Below are 19,888 nucleotides of genomic sequence, written 5' to 3' on the forward strand. Positions count from 1 at the left end.
CCCCCCCAGTGCAGCGAGGCGCGTGCGCAGTTGCCTTTTTATTTAGCAAATTATTTCTCCAATGATTGAGATTCCAAGTAGTAGTTTCAGAAAGGCCACAACTGTCCATGAAACTGCATTTGTCTTTCAGTCCCAATGACTTACGGATGAAACAGAAAAATGGTGGAGAAGGCAGGTTATGTTCTGCAGTTGCCATGACCTTGTTCCATATCTAGCCCCTTGTGTCCTATCACAGCTCTGTTCGGTGATGGCTTTTGTAAACGTTGTTTGCAGAATACTAGAAGAGGATTTGTCAGAAAGTCAAGTGAAAATTAAACATCAATCTGAGAGTCATGCTCACATTAACACTTCAGTTAAACAATGACATTATTAACACACATTTATATACTTATGCTGAAAATATGTTGCTGGTTAAAGCACAGCAGGTTAGGCAGCATCCAAGGAACAGGAAATTCGACATTTCGGGCCAGAGCCCTTCATCAGGAATTGCTTTAACCAGCAACACATTTTCAGCTCTGATCTCCAGCATCTGCAGACCTCACTTTTTACTTTATATACTTATGCACAGGTACTCTCAAAGCAACTTGTAATCACTCATACTTTCAATCTCACACATTCACAATCTGTCTTAAACACACTACAAGCAAGCAAACACTAACTCTCATACTCGTGCACTTATTGAATCACATGAGCAATCTAATATGTACACACACCCACTCATTTCACATATGCTCACACTCCTGTCACACCAGCAAGCACACCCACACATTCTCTCTCAAACTCACTCATTCAGATTTAGACACTCACTCTCATACTTAATATGCTCATCCCTTTCACTCATTCTCATTACGCTCTTGTTTTCACAATCTCTTCTTACCCATGCACTCAATCACTCTCACACAATCACATTCACTGACACTATTCACTTTCATGCAGTCTCACATACACAGACCTACATGCAAATGCATATATTCATTCACACACTCGAGCCCTAATGAGACACCCATATACACAGTCTTTTTTACATGCTGATAGGCACATTCACACAGACATGGTGTCACATGCACATAATCACATACTCAGCCATGCTCTCTCATCCACACTCATGCATGTGTGCACCCATGTGTATGTGGAAGTACCCATATGTGTACACATACTGACACTTAAATATACACTCATACTTGTAAACTTCCAAATGCTAGCACATGCTCTTATTCACACGCACCATTACACTTACAAACTCACACATTCATGGTCACTCTTGCGTAAAGAATAACAGGGAGTGAGTTACAGTTGGGTGTGAATTGCAGACTGAAATCTAATCAAGGGGATTGGAGTGGTTTGCAGATTGAATAAGAGATAATTGAGAATTAGTTGCAGTCTGGAATCTAATCAAGGTGTTCAAGTAGTTTATACTTCTGAGAGTGAGTTACAAACTGAAGTCTAATTGAGGTGGTATAATGTGCAGACTGTGCAGTGGGACTTGGGTGTCCTGTGCATGAAAAAAGTTGGTTTGCAGGTGCAACAGGTAATCAAGGCAAATGGAAAATTGTCCTTCATTGCTAGAGAAATGGAGTTTAAAAATAGGGAGGTTATGCTGCAGCTGTATAGGGTGCTGGTGAGGCCACACCTGGAGTACAGTGTATACGTTTGGTCTCCTTACTTGAGAAAGGATGTACTGGCATTGGAGGGGGTGCAGAGGTGTTAAAGTACAGATTTGAGATGGCACAGGGAATCCCTTTGTGGACTCAGACCTGTAAAGCCTTGGTTCATCTCGGAGATCGTACTCTTTGGAAGTCTGGAATAAAAACCTCTTACAGACAGTTTAATTTAATTTTAGTCATCCCCTTTATTCACTAATAGCATCACTGTTACAACATAACACTGATATCTATAAGCTAAACTAGCTAGGTGCTAATCTCCTAGAAGAATAGGGTACCAGCTCCTCAAGTGCCCCGTCAGGCTACTCTGTTGTACTGATACAAAGTGGCTTCCTTTATACAAAAGTTTGAAAAAAAATTGCATGTTCTTAATTAGACAGATAACACTGAAAGACAATAATTCGTAAGGAAGAAAAGTTAATTGGTCAAGCACACACAGACCTATCAATCACTCCTCCAGGCCGAGAGCTGTCCATCAGGTGGGAAGAACAAATCCAGCCGAGTTAGGTATCTACTGGCAAGATAAGTTCCTATAAAGAAATACCAGTCTAAATTAAGTGGGAGGTGTCATAAGGTAACCTTGTACAGCTCGCATGTCTGATATCATTGTTTTACGAAATGGCTTCATAGTAAGGAGGGCAAATGTTTGGCCATAAAATGGCTTCCTGACAGATTGTGTCAGAATCTCTTAGAATAGTTTTAAGGCTTAGAATAATTTTAAGCTGGGAGCAGATTTCTGCTTTTATCTTAAGCACAGAACCATTCTGTACGTGAGGCTGAAATGTTACTGCAAGGTTGTACTTAAAATTTATTAATTAGTCTCGAATTAAACATGCCTTGTTTTCAAGTTTGTGATTCAAATTCAAATAAAACACAAGATCTGACTAGTTAGAATTGATAGTGGGGCAGTCTGTAAGGTGTCCCTATCCTTTTTGCATTCCTTAAGTTCCCCCCTTTTTCTGAGCCTTCTTGCCTGTCTATTTTCTAGTGCAGTAAATGTGTCCTATAATTCAGCAATGCATTTTAGTCTAAATGCTTAAAGACAAGTTTTAAGGCTATAGACTTTTTCAGAGGAGATTCACTGGGTTGATTCTGGAGTCGAGGGGGTTGAATCATGAGAGATTGAGTAGACTGGAAGAATGAGGGGTGATCTTGTAGAAACATAAAATTATGAAGGAAATAGATAAGATAAAAGCAATGAGGTGGTTTCCACTGGCAGGTGAAACTAGAACTAGGGAACATAGCCTCAAATTAAGGGGGAGCAGATTTAGGATTGAGTTAAGGAAGAACTTCTCTTCCTAAAGGGTTGTGAATCTATGGAATTCCCTGCCCTGTAAAGCATTTGAGACTGCCTCCTTGAATGTTTTTAAGGCAAAGATAGGCAGGATTTTGAACAGTAAAGTAATTGAGGGTTATGGTGAGCAGTTGGGTAAGTGGAGCTGAGTCAATGAAAAAGATCACCCATGATCTTATTAACTGGTGGAGCACGGTCAAGTGGCCAGATAGCCTACTCCTGCTCCTATTTCTTGCATTCTTAATAACAGGTACCTGGGAATGGGTTATGGACTGGAATCTGATTGAAGAGTCAAGGTGTTTTTTGTACAGAGTCACAGTACCTTGGGGGAAGAGTTACAGTCTGGAATCTAATCAAAGCTATTTATACTACACTTTATTGAATGTGGCCTTGATTCAAGGACCATACTCTCCCCATACCTTTGGAATTCAGCTCATTTGTCCGTGTTTGAACTAAGACTGGAGGTCAGTAGCTAAGTGGTCCTGACAGAACCCAAACTCTGCATCACTGAGCAGGTGCTATTGGATGGTACTGTTAGTGACATCTTCCATCGCTTTACTAATGGTCAAGAGGATACTGAAAAGGTGATTAATGGCTCGGTTGGATTTGTCCTGCTACCTGTGTGCAGGACATACCCTGTCAATTTTTCAGATTGTTGGTTGGATGCCATTGCTGTAACTGGAAGAACTGAGCAGTTATGAAAACTGAGTGCATCTCTTATCATACTCCGAGCAGGTGAATAGTCTCTTACTTGTGTGAACTCAGCAGATGAATGAACTGAGTGAATCCTTTTCCATACCCTCGCCAGTATGGATGTGTTGATGTATCAGCAAGTTGTGGGACCATGTGAATCCCTTCCCACACTCAGAGCAGGTAAATCATTTCTGTCCAGTGTGAGCTTGCTGCTATCCCAGCAAATTTGCTATCTGAATAAATCCCTTCCCATGCACAGGACAAATAAATGGCCACCCCCCAGTGTGAATTTCTTGTTGTGTAGTGAGGCTGACTGTCTGAAACTGTTTCCACAGGAAGTGCAGTGGAACGGTTTCTCCTCAGTGTGAGTGATGTGTTTCTGGAGGCTGCATAAACATGGTTATGAGCAAGGGAACTCATTTTCTCACAAACTTGAGTTTTTTTTTGAAGAAATAACCAAGATGATTGCTGAGAACAGAGGAGTAGACATTGTTTACTTGAACTTTAATAAAACCTTTGACAAGGTCTAACGTGGTAGTTAATCAGTGGAGGTGGGTCACACAGGATTTCGGGTGAGCTTGCCAATTGAATGCAAAATTGGTTTATCGAAAGACAATAGGATGATGGAGGGTTGTTTTTGGACTGGAAGCCTGTGACCATTAGTATTCCACAGTGATCAGTGCTGGGTCCACTCTTGTTTGTCATTTATATAAATAATCGAGATGAGAATATAGGAAGCATGGTTAGTAAGTTAACATTTGGCACCAAGATTGGTCTAGTGAATGGTGAAGATTACAAAGAGATCTTGATCAATTGGGTCAGTGAGCTAAAGAGTGCATTGGATAAATGTAAGTTTTTACATTTTGATAAAACAAAAAAGGCATGACTTATATAATGAAAAGCAGGGCCTTGGGTAGTGCTGCAGAACAGAGAGACCTAGCGATTCAAGTACATAATTCTTTGCAGTTTACATCACATTTGGATAGGCTGGTCAAGAATGCTTTTAGCATACTTGCCTTCTTTGTTCACAACTTTTGAGTAAAGGAGTTGGGTTGTCATGTTGAAGTACAGGATATTGGTGAGACCTCTTCTGGAATACTGTTCCTTGTTACAGAAAAGATATTAAGCTGGAGGGGGCTCAGAAGAGACTTACAGGGACATTGCTGGGAATGGAAGGTTTGAATTATAAGAAGAGGTTGGAGGGACTGGAACTTTTTCACTTGAGCATAGGAGGTTGAGAGGTGAATTTTAGAATCATGAGGTATTGGTAGGGTGAATGGCATGTGTCTTTTCCCTCTGGGGGATTTCAAGGCTAGGGGGCATATATTTAAGGTGAGTGGAGAAATATTTATAAAAGATATGTGGGGCCAATGCTTTTACAAAGATCATGGTTCATGTGTGGAATGAACTTGCAGAGGAAGTGGTGGATGTGGGTACAGTTAAAATGAATTTAAATAAGTAGATAAATCAGAAATGTTTGGAGGGATATGGGCCAAGTCCAGATAGGTGGAACTAGTTGAATTTGAAATTATGGTCGGCACAGACTGGTTGGACTGAAGCATCTGTTTCTGTGCTCTATGTCTCTGTGACTCTAATCTAATTTACATCTAATTTTATTACTGGGGCATGAGCAAGGCTAAAAAAGGCCAGCATTCACTGGCTGTGCAAATTTGTTTTACAGGGAATCACAGAAGCACGTTTGTTATCAAGCATTCCAAACAAACATTCTTTCAAGATCTGTGAGTGAGTCAATTCATCAGGACCTGATAACCATTGGATTTTCAACATTTGTCTGTTCGCTTGTGGGAAAAGATTTCAAACATTGGTGTGACTGGAAATATACCAATACACATACGTCCAACGAGTGTTCCAGTGAACTGACCGTGGAGAGAGCTGTAATTAGTTATACAGCCTGAGTGAGCGTGTTCTAGCGAACTGACCGTGGACAGATCTTGAACCAGTTGCATAGTCTGAATACCTTCACAGTACTCACAGTGGGGAGAAACTGTTTCCCTGTCCTGTGTATGCGTGAGGAATCAGCTGATAAACCAATATGGAGAGACATGAGCATACCTGTACCATAGAGAAACCCTGGAAATGTGCAGATTGTGGGAAGGGATTCAAATACCCATCCCTGCTGGAAACCCATCAACGCAGTCACACTGGGGAGAGGCCATACACCTGCTCTGTTTGCAGGAAGGGATTCACCCTGTCATCTGACCTTCTGAAACATGAACGCACTCACACTGGGGAAAGACCATTCATCTGCCCCGAGTGTGGGAAGGGATTCAGTGACTCATCCAACCTGCTGAAACACCAGCAAATTCACACTGGGGAGAGGCCATTCATCTGCTCTGAATGTGGGAAAGGATTCACTCTGTCATCTGACCTTCTGAAACATGAACGCATTCACACTGGGGAGAGGCCATTCATCTGCCCCGAGTGTGGGAAGGGATTCAGTGACTCATCTAATCTGTGGAGACACCAGCGCGTTCACACTGGGGAGAGGCCATTCATCTGCTCTGAATGTGGGAAAGGATTCACTCGGTCACCCCACCTGCTGAAGCACCAGCGAGTTCACACTCGAGAGAGACCATTCATCTGCCTAGAGTGTGGGAAGGGATTCAGTGACTCATCCTACCTGCTGACGCACCAGCGAGTTCACACGGGGGAGAAGCCATTCCCCTGTTCTGAGTGTGGGAAGGCATTCTCTCAGTTATCCAACCTCCGGGCACACCAACTAGTTCACACTGATGAGAAACCTTTCAAATGTTCGCTCTGTGAGAAAAGCTATAAACGCAGACGTGAAGTGCTGACACATCAACGCATTCACACTGGGGAGAGGCCATTTCCCTGCCCTGAGTGTGGTAAACGATTTGTACATTCAAAAAATCTTCTGAAACACCAACGAATGCACGCTAGTGAGAAGTTGTTACCTGCTCCTTCTTGGGAAAGGATTTACTCAGTCATCCAACCTGTTGAGACACCAGCAAGTTCACAAGTGACTGTGGAGCAGGCGCCTGTTGCTGTTGTTGTTCTTAATGAAACTTTTCCTCATGTCAACACTGCATCTTTTTCCCAAAACCTTAACTCTAGCTCCCCAATGCTTGGACCATCACAGAATGGAAACAATGTTTTATTTCTCTACCTTAACTAAACCTGTCAATAACTTGTACACTTGAGGCATGGTGACTGGGACTAGACTCTTTAGGACTTAACTAGAGAACTTTTAAAAAATCACACACCACCAGGTTATTGTCCAACTATTTCCCACAACAGGTCCCTCCTCCCTACCTTTTATCTTGGCCTGCTTGGCACACCCCCTTCATTCGTGAAGAAGGGCTTATGCCCGAAGCGTCGATTCTCCTGCTCCTTGGATGCTGCCTGACCTGCTGTGCTTTTCCAGCAACACATTTTTCAGCTCTGATGAAGGAGCAGGATCTGAAAGCTACTGCTTCCAATTAAACCTGATGTTGTGATTTTTAACTTTGTACACCCCAGTCCAACACCAGCATTTCCAAATCATGACTACCATCGACACCTTTAAAAAGATCCGTATCTTTTCCCTGATTTTCTTTTCTATCTCAGTTTATGAAGTTCAAGGTTCCATATGTTTTGCTCACAGCTCTCTCAATGTGTCCTGTCATCTGGATAGTGTCCCTACCTTGCAGCTAGAAGATCTGGTTTCAAGCCCTTCCTGCTCTGGAGCCGTTAGAGCAGTTTCATATTTTTCTTAACTGATGATTGTTCAATGTCCATTGGGGTCTGTTTTTGCTGAAGGTAATGAACTCCAGCTCAGTTAAACAGACTACCAGGGTGGGGTGGAATAATAAACTCAAGTTCATTTCTGCAATAAACTTGTTAATTTGTACAATAGATCTGTGTAATCGTCATTCATTTGTAAATTGGATTGATTCATTTGTGGGATTCTCAAACTCGTTAAAAGTAAACTAGCTGACTTGTCCATTTCAGTCCCATTTAAACCTTCTGTTGATCTGTATGAAAATTGTGTTCCCATGTGAAATAAATTTGTATATGGTTACAGAAGCCTGTGTTCTGTTGTCTAAATGAACCTGTATTGTAGTTGCTGCTGGTTTGAACCACAGCTTTGCCTCTGCATAGATTTTAAGTCTGGGGCTATTGTGGATGAGATGGGGGAGGAGAGGAACAGACTAAACTATTGAGCTGCTGCTTTCTCCCACACCACCTCTCTCTTTCCCCCTATAATCTCACAAAGATGCTTCTTGGAGTTCTCCATACCTAGGGAAGGGGTGCTCCATTTAGAGGCAACTGGGAGCTGACTGGATGAGCTGGGATTTGGGCAGAGAGGGATCTTTTGAGTGACAGAACTGAAGGCATTTCAAGTAGGTCATGGCAGCCATAGCTGCTCTTGCCATGTGGATGAACCAGGAGGTGAGTATCAGCGAGTTTCTGTCTGTACGTGTGTGGGTACTGGTGGAATTTCAATGCCAGCGTTGAATCTTTGCCACCCCCTGAAACATCCCGACTGATGTAAACTCGTGGAATATGGTCTGTCCCTCATGAGAGAAAGGCAATGTGAGAAACCACAGAGAGAGCTAGGATCCACTTGAATGTTGAGTATCCCTTCCTGAGTCTCTTCTCGGTCTTTCCTTCCCTCCTGCCGGTCTCTCTCTGGCTTTTTTCCCTTTTCGTTCTTCCTTTCTCTGTCTCTTCTTCAGTCAGTCTATCTCTTGTTTTCCCTCTCTCTGCCTTCCTGTCTAGCTCACACTGTCTTGCTCACTCCCTTCCTCTTTTTTTTCCATCTTTTGTCTCAGTCACTCGGTCCCTTCCTTCCATCTGGAGCAAAACTCCAACTGAAAATAATAGACCTCCTTCAGCTGATACGGAACTCCAGTAAACGTGGCTCTGATTCAGCTCTAACATTACACTTCAGTTTATGGGAAGGAATTGAGATGCAGAAACAATGTCTGGACTCTACAGCTGGTTCTTTGCTGTAAAATGTTTGAGAATATTGAGATGCAGCTACAGCCACCCCTCTGTCCTTGGTATGGATGTGGATTTATGTCTCAAATTCTACCTGTGATGCAATGGCACTCATTAATTTTGGATCATTTTGAATGAATACAATTGAATATAGAAAAGGTCTCCTTCTTCCTATAAATACCCAAGAAGTTAGACTATTTGACAGATCTAGCTCATCTTTGATAAATTGTGCCCAAAGGTGATTAGACTGTGTGTAAAGTATTTTGGTGCACTCCTTCATTACTTCCACAGCTTGTGTTTGATTGAATGACAGATAATCCGAGACTGTGCACTCTGATTTGAGATATCCCAGCCAGGGAAGACATCCTCTCACTAACTGTCCTGCTGAGACTTGTAAAAATGTTGTAAGCTTCCTTGTAATCACCTCATTCTTTTAAACCATGCCAGTTTCTTCCATTTTTCTTTATGCAGCATCTTTACCAATCTGGTGAACCTTTAACAGGAATATAACTGGTAAATATGTAGTTTTGTAGGTGAGACGACCAAAACTGCTCGCAGCACATCAAGGCCCTACACAACTGAAGCAAGCCGTACTTTGCTTACATTAAAGGTCAACCTGCCATCATGGTCACAAAGCATGAAGAGACACACAAACCAGTATAGATTTTCTAAAAAAAAATTATCTTAAAGTGGAATGTTGTATGAAAGTGGATACTACCAATTGCAATGTATGCAAGTTGTCACATGGGACCTTGATCAGATGGGCTGAGGAGTGACAGATGGAATTTAATCTAGATAAATGTGAGGTGCTACATTTTGGTGGGGTAAATCAGGGCAGGACTTAAACACTCAATCAAAAGGTCCCGGGGAGTGTTGTTGAACAAAGAGACTTGGGAGTGCAGGAACATTGTTGCTTGGAATTGGACTTGCAGGCAGACAGGATAGTGAAGGGCATTTACTATACATGCCCTTATTTGTCAGCACATTGAGTATAGGAGTTGGGATGTCATGTTGCAACTGTACAGGGCAATGGTTCAGCCACCTTTGGAATAGTGTCATGATCAGTGACTCAATGGTTAGCACTGCTGCCTCACAGTGCCAGTGACCTGGGTTCAATTACAGGGTGACTGTGCAAACTCCACATGTTCTCGCCATGACTTTGGATTTCTTCCAGGTGCTTAATTTTCTTCTTACAGTCCAAAGTTGTGCAAATTATGTGGTTTGGCTATGCTAAATTGCCTATACTGTTCAGGGATGTGCAGGTTAGGTGCGTTAGCCAAGGGAAATGCAAGGTTATGGAAATAAGGTAGGGGATGGGTCTGGGTGGATACTCTTCGGAGGGTTGGTGTGAAATTGATGAACCAAATGGCCTGCTTCCAAACTGTAGGGAGTCTATGGAATTCAGGGCTCTCTCCTGTCAGAAGGATGTTGTGCAAGTTGTAAAGGTTCATAAAAGAATTAGAAGGATGTAGCCTGGGTTGGAGGGTTTGAGCTCTCTGGAGAGGCTGAATAGCTGGAGTTGTTTTCCCTGGAGCATTGTAGGCTGAGGGGTGACCTTATAGAAATTTATAAATCATGAGGGGCATGGGTAGGGTGACTAGTCATGATCTTTTCCACTTCAAAACTAGATGGCATAGGATAAAGTTGAGAGGGGAAATATTGTAAAGGGGCCCTCTGGGGCAACCTTTTCATGCAGAGGGGTGTGTGTGTGTGGAATGAGTTGCCAGGGTCAGAGGTGGTGGTTCAGGCTGGTAAAATGATGACATTTAAAAAGAATCTGGATGCGTATGTGAATAGGAAGGTTTAGCGGGACATGGACCAAATGGGATTAAAATAACTTAGGGTAAAAATCAAAACAAACTGTAGATGCTGTAAATCAGAAACAATAACAGAAATTGTTGGAAAAGTTCAGCAGGTCTGGCTTCATCTTGGAGAGAAATAAGAGTTAAAACCAAATTTTGTGTACAGCCCCCTGATGTTTCACAAGCCCAGTTCTGCACCCATCCCCAGTTTTGTGCCTCCTAATCTGTCCTTCCAATTTTGCAACCCCTAATACGGCTTTCCTTTGCAACCACAATTTTGTGCACCCCTCCCCCCCCCCCCCCCAATTGATGTACTGCCTCATTTTTCACCCCACCATGCCTTTACCTGACCACAATTATAGAGCACTGATAATGTTCTGTGCACCTAGCCCAATTTTGCAGAGCCCGCAAAAATTTTGCACATCCCCATGTTTTGTGACTCTGCCAATTTTCCAGACAAGTGCCTCTGTGCCATCTATAGGAATGAGCCTGACTTTCCAGTTGCTTACCATTTCAATAAACCATTTTGTTCCCATTGTGAACATTTAATTCCTGAAGCTGCTGCAATGATCCACTGAAGCTTCACGCAAGCTCAAAGAACAACATCTCATTTTCACTTACAGTGGTTTACAGCCCCTCAGTTTGAATCCTCAATCTTCAGAAACTGACTCCGTGGTGTTTCAACTCCATTTTTCTTACATGTCAATCCCTGTGCCTTGTCTGCTTTGCTTTGCCCTTAGAAGAGAGGATCCATTCTTTCCCTTTCACGTTTTACCTTAAAACCATTTTATATCCCTTTTCACAATCACAAACAAGTGTTTTGTCTTTTGAATTGGGCCTCTGCACCAACTACAGCCTATCCTCTGTCTTGTCCACGAAAGTGAAAAGTAATTTTACAATACTTCAGTTTTGAAGAAGTCATACAAGATTTGAAATATTAACTCTGCTTCTCATTCCACAGATGCGGCCATATCTACTGAGTGAGGAGAAAGTGAGGACTGCACATGCAGATCAGTCAAAGAATATGGTCCTGGAAAAGCACAACCAGTTAGACAGTGTCCAAGGAGCAAGAGAGTCGTCGTTTCGAGCGCAAGCTCTCCATCAGGAATGAGCACTTCCTGATGAAGGGCTTAATGCTTGAAACATCGAGTCTCCTGCACCTCGGATACTGCCTGACTGACTATGCTTTTCCAGCACCATACCTACTGAGTTTCTTCACCATACTCTTGTTTGTAGCAGTTTTCCAACACACAAAGTTTTTTGCTTTTATTTTAACAAATGCTTGCCCAGGTCTTGGACCTACATAGCATCTGTCTGTTTGCATTTAAAAGCAGGAGCTAGGAAAATCTATTACAGCCGGTAAATTAGGCAGCAAAGTATATGGATGTGGAATTTGTGGAAAGAAGTAAATGGCAGACAGAAAAGTGTATATGCAGGGGGAATTGAAAATTTGTGCAGGAATCTTTTTATTTCGAAAATGTAATTTATTCGTTGAAAAAAAACATATATAGTTACTAAAGAAATTCCATTTTGTACAATGGCAAATAAAGAAAACAAAAGAAAATTGGAGGTGGACTCTATCCAATAAACAAACTAAATATAAATATTGTATTTACATATATCTGAGGCAGCGGGAGAGTTCCAAAAAAGTTAACTTTAAAATAGGTAATGCCTTTTTCACCACCAGCCAAGCACTATCTTAGTGCTTGTTGGAGAGTTCTGATGATGAGGCACTCAGCTAAATGACTTTGACAGTCTGCTCAGGGAACCATGCAACAGGATCCACCCTCTCCTTTTCCAGCAGGGTCTCAAGGGTGCTACGTGCTGACCACTTCCTGATGGGCTTGTGATCAAAGGTGTTTTTCTTTGCAAACGTCTCCATGAAGGATATGTGATACGGAAAGGTCCAACTAGTTCCTTTCAAAACCATCAAGAATACAACAGCCCGAATCCAATATTGCAAGCAACACAGTCCTTGTTCTTGCTCCAACCCACAGCAGTATTTTGCTTCCGGGCTTTCCTGGGATCTGGCTGCTATTGGCTGGGCCACAGCAGACTTTGCCCAGACCTACTCACCTTTCAACTGAGTGACTTGTCAGGGCAGTTAAAAATCAGCCAGTACTCTGAACAGGTCTGGTCTCCGTGTTACAGGAAGGATATTGTTAAGCTGGGGACAGTTCAGAAGAGATTTCCTCGGATGTTGGTAGGAATGGAGGGTTTGCGTTGTAAAGAGGGGCTGGATAGACTGGGATGTTTTTCAATGGAGCGTAGGAGGTTGAGGGGCGACCTTACAGAGGTTTATAAAATCATGAGGGGCACAGACAAAGTGAATAGTAAGTGTCTTTTCCTTAGGGTGGGGGATTTCAATTCTAGGGGCATATTTTTAAGGTGAAAAGGGAAAGATTAAAAAAACACGTGAGGGGCATTTTTTTTTACACTGAGAGTGGTTTGTGTGTGGAATGAGCTTCCAGAGGAAGTGGTGGATGTAGGCACAGTTACAATGATTAAATGACATTTGGACAGGTACATGAACAAGAAATATTTGGAGGGATATGAGCCAAGAACATTCAGGTGGGACTAGTTTAGTTAGGGATTTTGTTCAGCATGGACTGGTTGGACCGAAGGGTCTGTTTCTGCGCTGTATGACTCTCCAACCACATTGCTCTGGGTCCAGTAGTACATGTAGGCCAGACCAGTTACAGGCAGTAGATGTCTTTCTTGGACAAGCAATGATGGTTCCCGCAGTCTCCATTATATGAGATTGGCTTTTTCAGTTCAGATTCGTGGATTCAATTTCAATCCCAGCAGCTGCTGTCCCCAGAACTTGCGCCTGGGCCTCTGGATTCCTCATCTAGTGAGTTGACTACTGCTTGATCCCTGGCCTGCCTCACATCAAAACTGACCCCCCCATTCCCCATCCAAACCCCAAGTCCATTGTGAGGGAGTTTTCTTGGAGAGACACTCAAAAGTACAGTAGACACCAACACCAGCTACAGTAGGGGATAGTATTGGGGCCAGGGTAATTTACAATGTAGTTGTTGTAATCAGCCTGTTTGACTAGGTTACAACGCACTGCTTGGGCCTGGTGTGACTTGAATCCGGGCCTCATGGCTCAGAAGAAGTGACACTATCACTGAGCCACAAGAGCCTTTTATTCACAATCTGTATTCGTGACTTTGACACAAGGGAGAGGAGCTATCACCAAGTTTGCCGATGCCACAAAAGTAGGTGGTGTGGGTAAAAAAAACTTGGCAGATGGGATGTAATGTGGGGTGATGCACTCGGCAGGAAGAATCGAGGAGCTGAATATTATTTCATTGGAGAAAGACTGCAGAAAATTACAGAGCGGGCAAAGTCTTTTCCCTGGGGGTGAGGGAGTCCTGAACTAAAGGGGCATAGGTTTAGTGTGAGAGGAGAAAGATATAAAAGAGAATTAAGGGGCAACTTTTTCACGCAGAGGATGGTAGGTGTATGGAATGAGCTGCCAGAGGAAGTGGTGGAGGCTGGTACAAAATCAACATTTAAGAGGCATTTGGATGGGTATATAAATAGGAAGGGTTTGGAAGGATATGGGCCAGGTGCTGGTAGGTGGGACTAGATTGGGTTGGGAAATCTGGTCGGCATGGTCGGGTTGGACCGAAGGGTCTGTTTCCATGCTGGACATCTCTATGACTCTATTTGTAGCAATCTGTGCAGCAAGGCCAGTCCCATCTTTCACAACACCAAGGACAGGTAGAACCTCATTATGTCCTGACACTTGGTGTCTGCATACTGAGGACCTGCACACAGCTTGATGCAGCCGTGCAGCGTTGCCACCATGATGAGGGCAACATTGGGAACAGTCTCCCCTCTCCATGCAGAACTTTGTACATGGTGTCCCTGTGAAAGTGGTCTTAAATCTTAAATAGAAAAAGAAATTGCTGCAAAAGCTCAGCAGGTCTGGCAACACCAATGGAGAGATATCAGAGTTAAAGTTTCGGGTCGAATAATCCTTCCTCAGAACACGGATCTTACATAGACCAGTGCAGGAATGACATAGGGTAGGCATAATCGCATGAGAACAAGTGCAAAATGGCTTAATGTGAATAGCACGATAATCGGAGGGGGTATGAGTGGGCTGAGAGAAAAAAAAATCTTATTTATTTACTTATTTATTTTCCTTGTCTTAGTCCTAAATGGCATTTCCCCTCCCCACCCCGCCCCGTACAAGCAGGGACTAAAATCTTCCTTGTATCCACCCCATCTCTCCCTCTAGGTGGTTTGCAGGGATTTCAATGAGATCCTCTCTCAGAAAGAGAGGAGGAAAATGAATAGCTTTAACAAAGTGACCTCCCCTCCCCCAGAATCTGAGCTGGGGCCAGGAAGAGGGGGGAGGGGCAACCCATCGAACAGCTTCTCTGGCCCGCGCAGGCAACCCGTCGCCCTGGAAACCTCGGCTCGAGGAGGGAGAAGAAGGGGCGAAATAACGAGTGCGGGCGGGGCTGTCATGCAGACTGCATGTCAACGCTCAGCACCGTGATTCCATTGGCTGTTTCTACTATCAATCGTGTGAACGGGCCAATAGAAAAGGCTCGGACACAGGAAGCCTTTGTCCTCCAGCCAATCAAAGCCCCCTATTGTCTGAATGTGGACGTTGGACAATGAGCTTCTGAAGCTGTTCAGCTAAGGCGCAGCTGGTGCTCCTCTGTCTCTTTGAATGAAAATTGAGATTCACCCAGGCTGAAACCTCCTCTTCTGTCTGATCTCTGTGAGCACAATGCTTTATTTTCTCTCCCTTTCCACTTAATTTCTTGTGGTGCTAGACCTAATTTTAGGGACTGAACCCAGAGAGCTAACAAGTGTAGTAGGGAAGCAATTTGGTGAGAGCGATCATAATACTAAGATTTGAGATAGTCATGGAAAAGGACAAAGATGGGGCAGAAATAAATATTCTGAATTGGTGGCAGACCAATTTGATGAGACATTTTAATATGATAAAATAGCACCTTGCCAAAGTGGCTGGGAGCAACTACTTGTAGGTAAACTTAAAATAGAGCAATGGGAGTCTTTCCAAAAGGAAATTGTGAAAGACCAGGCCATGTTCACATAAAGGAGAAGGGTGGGATCCACAATCCAGAGAATCCTGGATGTATAGGATTGGATAAGGAAAACAACGGAAAACGTATGGAAGATACTGAGGGCTCAGAACATCATAAGTTTTCAAGACATACTGAAGATGCAGTAGGTTACTTTAAACGAAATGGGGAAAGTGAAAAGGAGCATGAAAAATGCATTAGTAGGTATAATAAAGAAGGAAATCCTGGACAGGTTGAAGAAATAATCTTCATAATTGTGCTTTTAATATCACAGTCAGATTCAGATACAAGGATAATATCTGTTATCCTGTGTGTTTGGTCAGGTTGCTTGAGATTTTAACGCAAGTAATAATTGAACTATTAAATTCTCCAGTTATAAATAATTGTAAAACAAATGGAAAAAATTATCTACAATTTTATTTGGATTTCTGCCCAAGGAGGAGGGAGGTTTAGTGGGATAGGGATTTACAGCTTTAGGGACCAAGAAGAAAAATTGTTCCACAGAAACTGGAATTATCCGTTCTGAATTTCTATCCTATTCTGACAGTGATAACCTTTGTAAACTCCTTTTCCAGTAGATTAGGAGAAGATTAGAAACAGCCAAACCAAACATCATCAAGATCTGATAGAAACCACTTGATTCATCAGGAGCTGAATATGATCGGTATTTGAATGTGTTCATCTGGTTTATCAATGGGACAATATTTCAAACACCAGTGTGACTGGAAAAACACAGAGACAAATACACACGCGTGTTTCAGTGAACTGACTGGAAAGAGCTTTAACCAGTTCCACAGCCTGAAAGAAATCACATCATTCACAGCAGGAGAAACCATACAGTTTGTCAACAAGAGAGAGACACAAGGACAACGGCACTGTGGAGAAACCATGGAAATGTGGGGACTGTGGGAAGGGATTCAAATACCCATCCCGGCTGGAAACTCATCGACGCAGTCATACTGGGGAGAAACTGTGGAAATGCGAGGACTGTGGAAAGGGATTCAATTACCCATCTCGGCTAGAATCTCATCGACACAGCCACACTGGAGAGAGGCTGTTCACCTGCACTGTGTGTGGGAAGGGATTCAGTCAATCAGCCAATCTGCTAAAACACCAGCTTATTCACACTGAAGAGAGGCCTTTCAGTTGCAGAGACTGTGGAAGGAGGTTCAGGCAGTCATCCAACCTCACTGCACACCAACGGGTTCACACTAAGGAGAGACCATTCATCTGCTCCGTGTGTGGGAAGGGATTCATTCAGTCAGCTACCCTGCTGACACACCAGCGAATTCATAGTGATGAGAGGCCATTCATCTGCACTTACTGTGGGAAAAGGTTCAGGCATTCAGGCCACCTCACTGTACACCAGCGAACTCACACTGGGGAGAAGCCATTCATCTGCTCCCAGTGTGGCAAGAGATTCACTGATTCATCTGCCCTGCTGACACACCAGCGAATTCACACCGGACAGAGGCCATTCACCTGCACTGAGTGCGGGAAGGGATTTGCTCATTCATCAAATCTAGTGGTACATCAGCGAGTTCACACTGGGGAGAGGCCGATCACCTGCACTGAGTGTGGAGAGGGATTCACTCAGTCATCCCAACTGCTCAGACACAAGCAAGATCACAAGTGACTGCAGGGAATGGATTCTGTTCTGAACCATAATGAGGACTGAGCCTCTTTCATCCTGACAGTTTGGATTTCGTTCTGCTGCTGTTAATAATTCTTGTATCTGGATAGGAGTTTAACATTTTTGCATCGATGGCTTATTTTATTCTTGCGACTACAATGTCCTTTTAAGAACCACTGTGTATGATCTTTCTCCGTAATTCAGGAACAACAGTATTCTGAACTCAATCCTAAATTTTAATTTGCTACAAATTCTACGTTGAGTGTCTGAAAAGTTCCACTGATTGATGTCTCCAATGAGAAAGTGCTGATGCATTGTTGCTCACAATTCTCAGTGACCTGTGCATTCCCACAGAGCAGGAAGAAAGGGAATAGGAATTGTAGGAGAATCAAAAATCTCCAAATGTTATCCCTCTGTCTGGTACAGAAATCCCCTCAGCACAGGAATGGAGATAAATCCAATCCGATTAACGGGATGGAGCGAATTATTGTATAATAACCTTGCAAAACTTTCAGAAATGTTTTGCATTTTATAGAAATAGCCCCCACTCAGTTTCTTTAATGAAGAATGCTTCCATCAGCCTATTGGCTGACAGGCCATATCTCTAACACAAACCCTGAAGCAAGGCATTTCTAACCCTGATGTTTGCGAGTGGCTCAGGAAATCCAGCTGTCTGTGCAAAGGTGCAAACTTTTCTTGAGGTGAAAAGAATCGCTCTCGACAGGAAAACAATTTTGATGTGATCCAGGCTGGCTCCAGCCCAAACCCCACCCTCTAGCTCACATGAGGAAACTTGATCAGAGGAACTGCTACCAGATATAGAGACCAGCAGCCACTGCACCTCATTGATTTGTCCTTTGGAATTGGTAAGCTGCTCTTGTCTGTCACGGGATGTAAGCCTGTTGTATCTATTTAGCTAATGCTTCAGCTTTAAACTATTTCTTTGCAATAAGCTACTTTAAAATCATTTGAGCTAAAATGACTCCTGACCTAAACCTTGCAATTGGTGTGAGATTACAGTGGTTGAGGTCATAGTCTTGAGAAACTGCAGGTCTTTTGAACAAAAATGGCAATGTTCTCAAACAAAGTCAGGCATATACAATGGCTTTGGAATATTACAGGAAACAATTAACAGAGAAAAGAGATGTGCTGTGGGTAAGCGATATCCTGGGAATCATACCAGATTGCAACAGGAATTGCCATGGTTTCCCAATGGCTTTCTAAATGTAATGAAAAAGGAAGTGTATCTAGAACCATTTCCTAAAACTGCATGCTGTGGATCCAACCAAGGATCAGGCTCGTTTAGATCTGGTCTTATGTAAAGAGGCAGGTTTTATCAATAATCTTAAGAAAAAGATCCATTTGAAATCAATGACCATAACATGGTGGAATTGAGCATTCCGTTTGAAAGGAAGAAATTTGGATCAGGTGCAACTTAAACAAGGGGAATTACAAAGGAACGAGAACAGAAATGGCTTAACTGCAAAAGGAGCTTGGCAGAGAAGATAGTAAATAAATAGTGGCAGCGGTTTAGAAGTCATGACTCGGAATAAAAACAACGCTCAGTGACAAAGGAGGATTTGAAGAAGGGGATAAACTAACCATGGTTAACCATAGAAGTTAATCATAGAATCCCGACAGTGTGGAAGAAGGCCATTTGGCCCAATGGGTCCACACTGACCCTCCAAAGAGTGACCCTCCCAGACCCATTCCCTTACCATATCACTCTATATATCCCCTGACTAATGCAACTAATCTGCACATCCCTGTACACTATAGGCAATTTAGCATGGCCAACCCACCTAACATGCACATCTTTGGAAGGTGGGAGGAAACTGGAGCACCCAGAGGAAATCCACACAGACACGGGGAGAATGTGCAATCTCGACACAGACAGTCACCCGAGGGTAGATTCGAACCCAGGTTCCTGGCACTGTGAGGCAGCAGTGCTAACCACTGAGCTACCATGCTGCCCTAGTATTGAATCAGTTTGAAACAAAAAAAATTGCAAATACTAGTGGTAAGCAAGATGGCGACAGCGGAGTAGGCAACATTCAGCTCCTGAGCCTGGGGTTTGACTGCTCCTGGGCAACATAGAGATGCACTGGTACAGCGGAGCTCACTGCTTCTACACCTTTTTCAATCTTTCCCAATCTTTTTCTCATTAGCATTACTTTTTGATGGGCTCAGTCTTGACAGGAGTGGCAGCAGAGACAGGAAGCATCAGCGGTGGATAAGGCCCAGAGCAAGACTCATCTCGGACATGGCTAACAGCGGACCTCTAGTCACCCATAGTGACTCTTTGCATTCTTCAGTATTCCGGTACACGTGGCAATAAATCTAATATAAATCTAATCTAAGAGGATTGGGAAAGTTTTGAAATTCATTTTTTGAAGCAGTGCGAACTTATGTGGAAGAGCAGAGAGTTAAACAGCAAGATTAGCAGCTGAAATGGCCGATGATTATGAAAAATCAAAATTTGTCTTCCAAAATCAATTTCAATCCTGGAGGGATAGAAATAGGGGAAAAGAGAACTCCTCTTGTGGAAAGGGAAAGGTAGGTGTCAGTGAAGATCATAAGGATAACTTAGCATGGAGTAAAAAGGAAACCATGAAGGGGAAAGCGAAGTTAAAAATTCCAGTGTTTTCACTGCAATAAAGTAGGCCACATGAAATCAGTGTTGGTGGGCTAGGGAAAGCACTGGGAAGCTAGATGTAAGGATACAGGATAAGCCAGTGAATTTTGTTGGAGTGGTAACAGAAAGC

At 43.0% G+C, this 19,888-nt stretch overlaps 2 protein-coding genes across 2 annotated transcripts in view; both read left to right on the forward strand.

The window, feature by feature from the left end:
• Positions 1–7,695, forward strand: part of LOC132836210 (zinc finger protein 271-like) — a 52,263-nt gene extending 44,568 nt beyond the window's left edge. Inside the window, exon 7 of the mRNA XM_060855539.1 lies at positions 5,696–7,695. Coding sequence (XP_060711522.1) covers positions 5,696–6,805 — 1,110 coding nt within the window. The 3' untranslated portion in view covers positions 6,806–7,695. The remainder of the gene's footprint in view (positions 1–5,695) is intronic.
• A 324-nt stretch (positions 7,696–8,019) lies between these two features.
• LOC132836211 (gastrula zinc finger protein XlCGF8.2DB-like) lies at positions 8,020–19,360 on the forward strand. Its single transcript, XM_060855540.1, has 3 exons — positions 8,020–8,061; positions 16,314–17,018; positions 19,292–19,360. The coding sequence occupies exons 1-3, from the start codon at positions 8,020–8,022 to the stop codon at positions 19,358–19,360; spliced, it is 816 nt and encodes a 271-aa protein (XP_060711523.1).
• The last annotated feature ends 528 nt before the right edge of the window (positions 19,361–19,888 follow it).

This window comes from Hemiscyllium ocellatum, chromosome 46, assembly GCF_020745735.1.
Source record: "Hemiscyllium ocellatum isolate sHemOce1 chromosome 46, sHemOce1.pat.X.cur, whole genome shotgun sequence".
NCBI lineage: Eukaryota > Metazoa > Chordata > Chondrichthyes > Orectolobiformes > Hemiscylliidae > Hemiscyllium > Hemiscyllium ocellatum.

What these genes read in the sequence shown, in the direction of transcription:
- LOC132836211 (XM_060855540.1), top strand. Translation starts at nt 8,020, where the DNA reads ATGGCAGCCATAGCTGCTCTTGCCATGTGGATGAACCAGGAG. An exon ending in CCATGTGGATGAACCAGGAG is followed by an intron (nt 8,062 to 16,313) that starts GTGAGTATCAGC and finishes CATCATTCACAG; the next exon opens with CAGGAGAAACCATACAGTTT. An exon ending in CTCATTCATCAAATCTAGTG is followed by an intron (nt 17,019 to 19,291) that starts GTACATCAGCGA and finishes TTTTCTCATTAG; the next exon opens with CATTACTTTTTGATGGGCTC.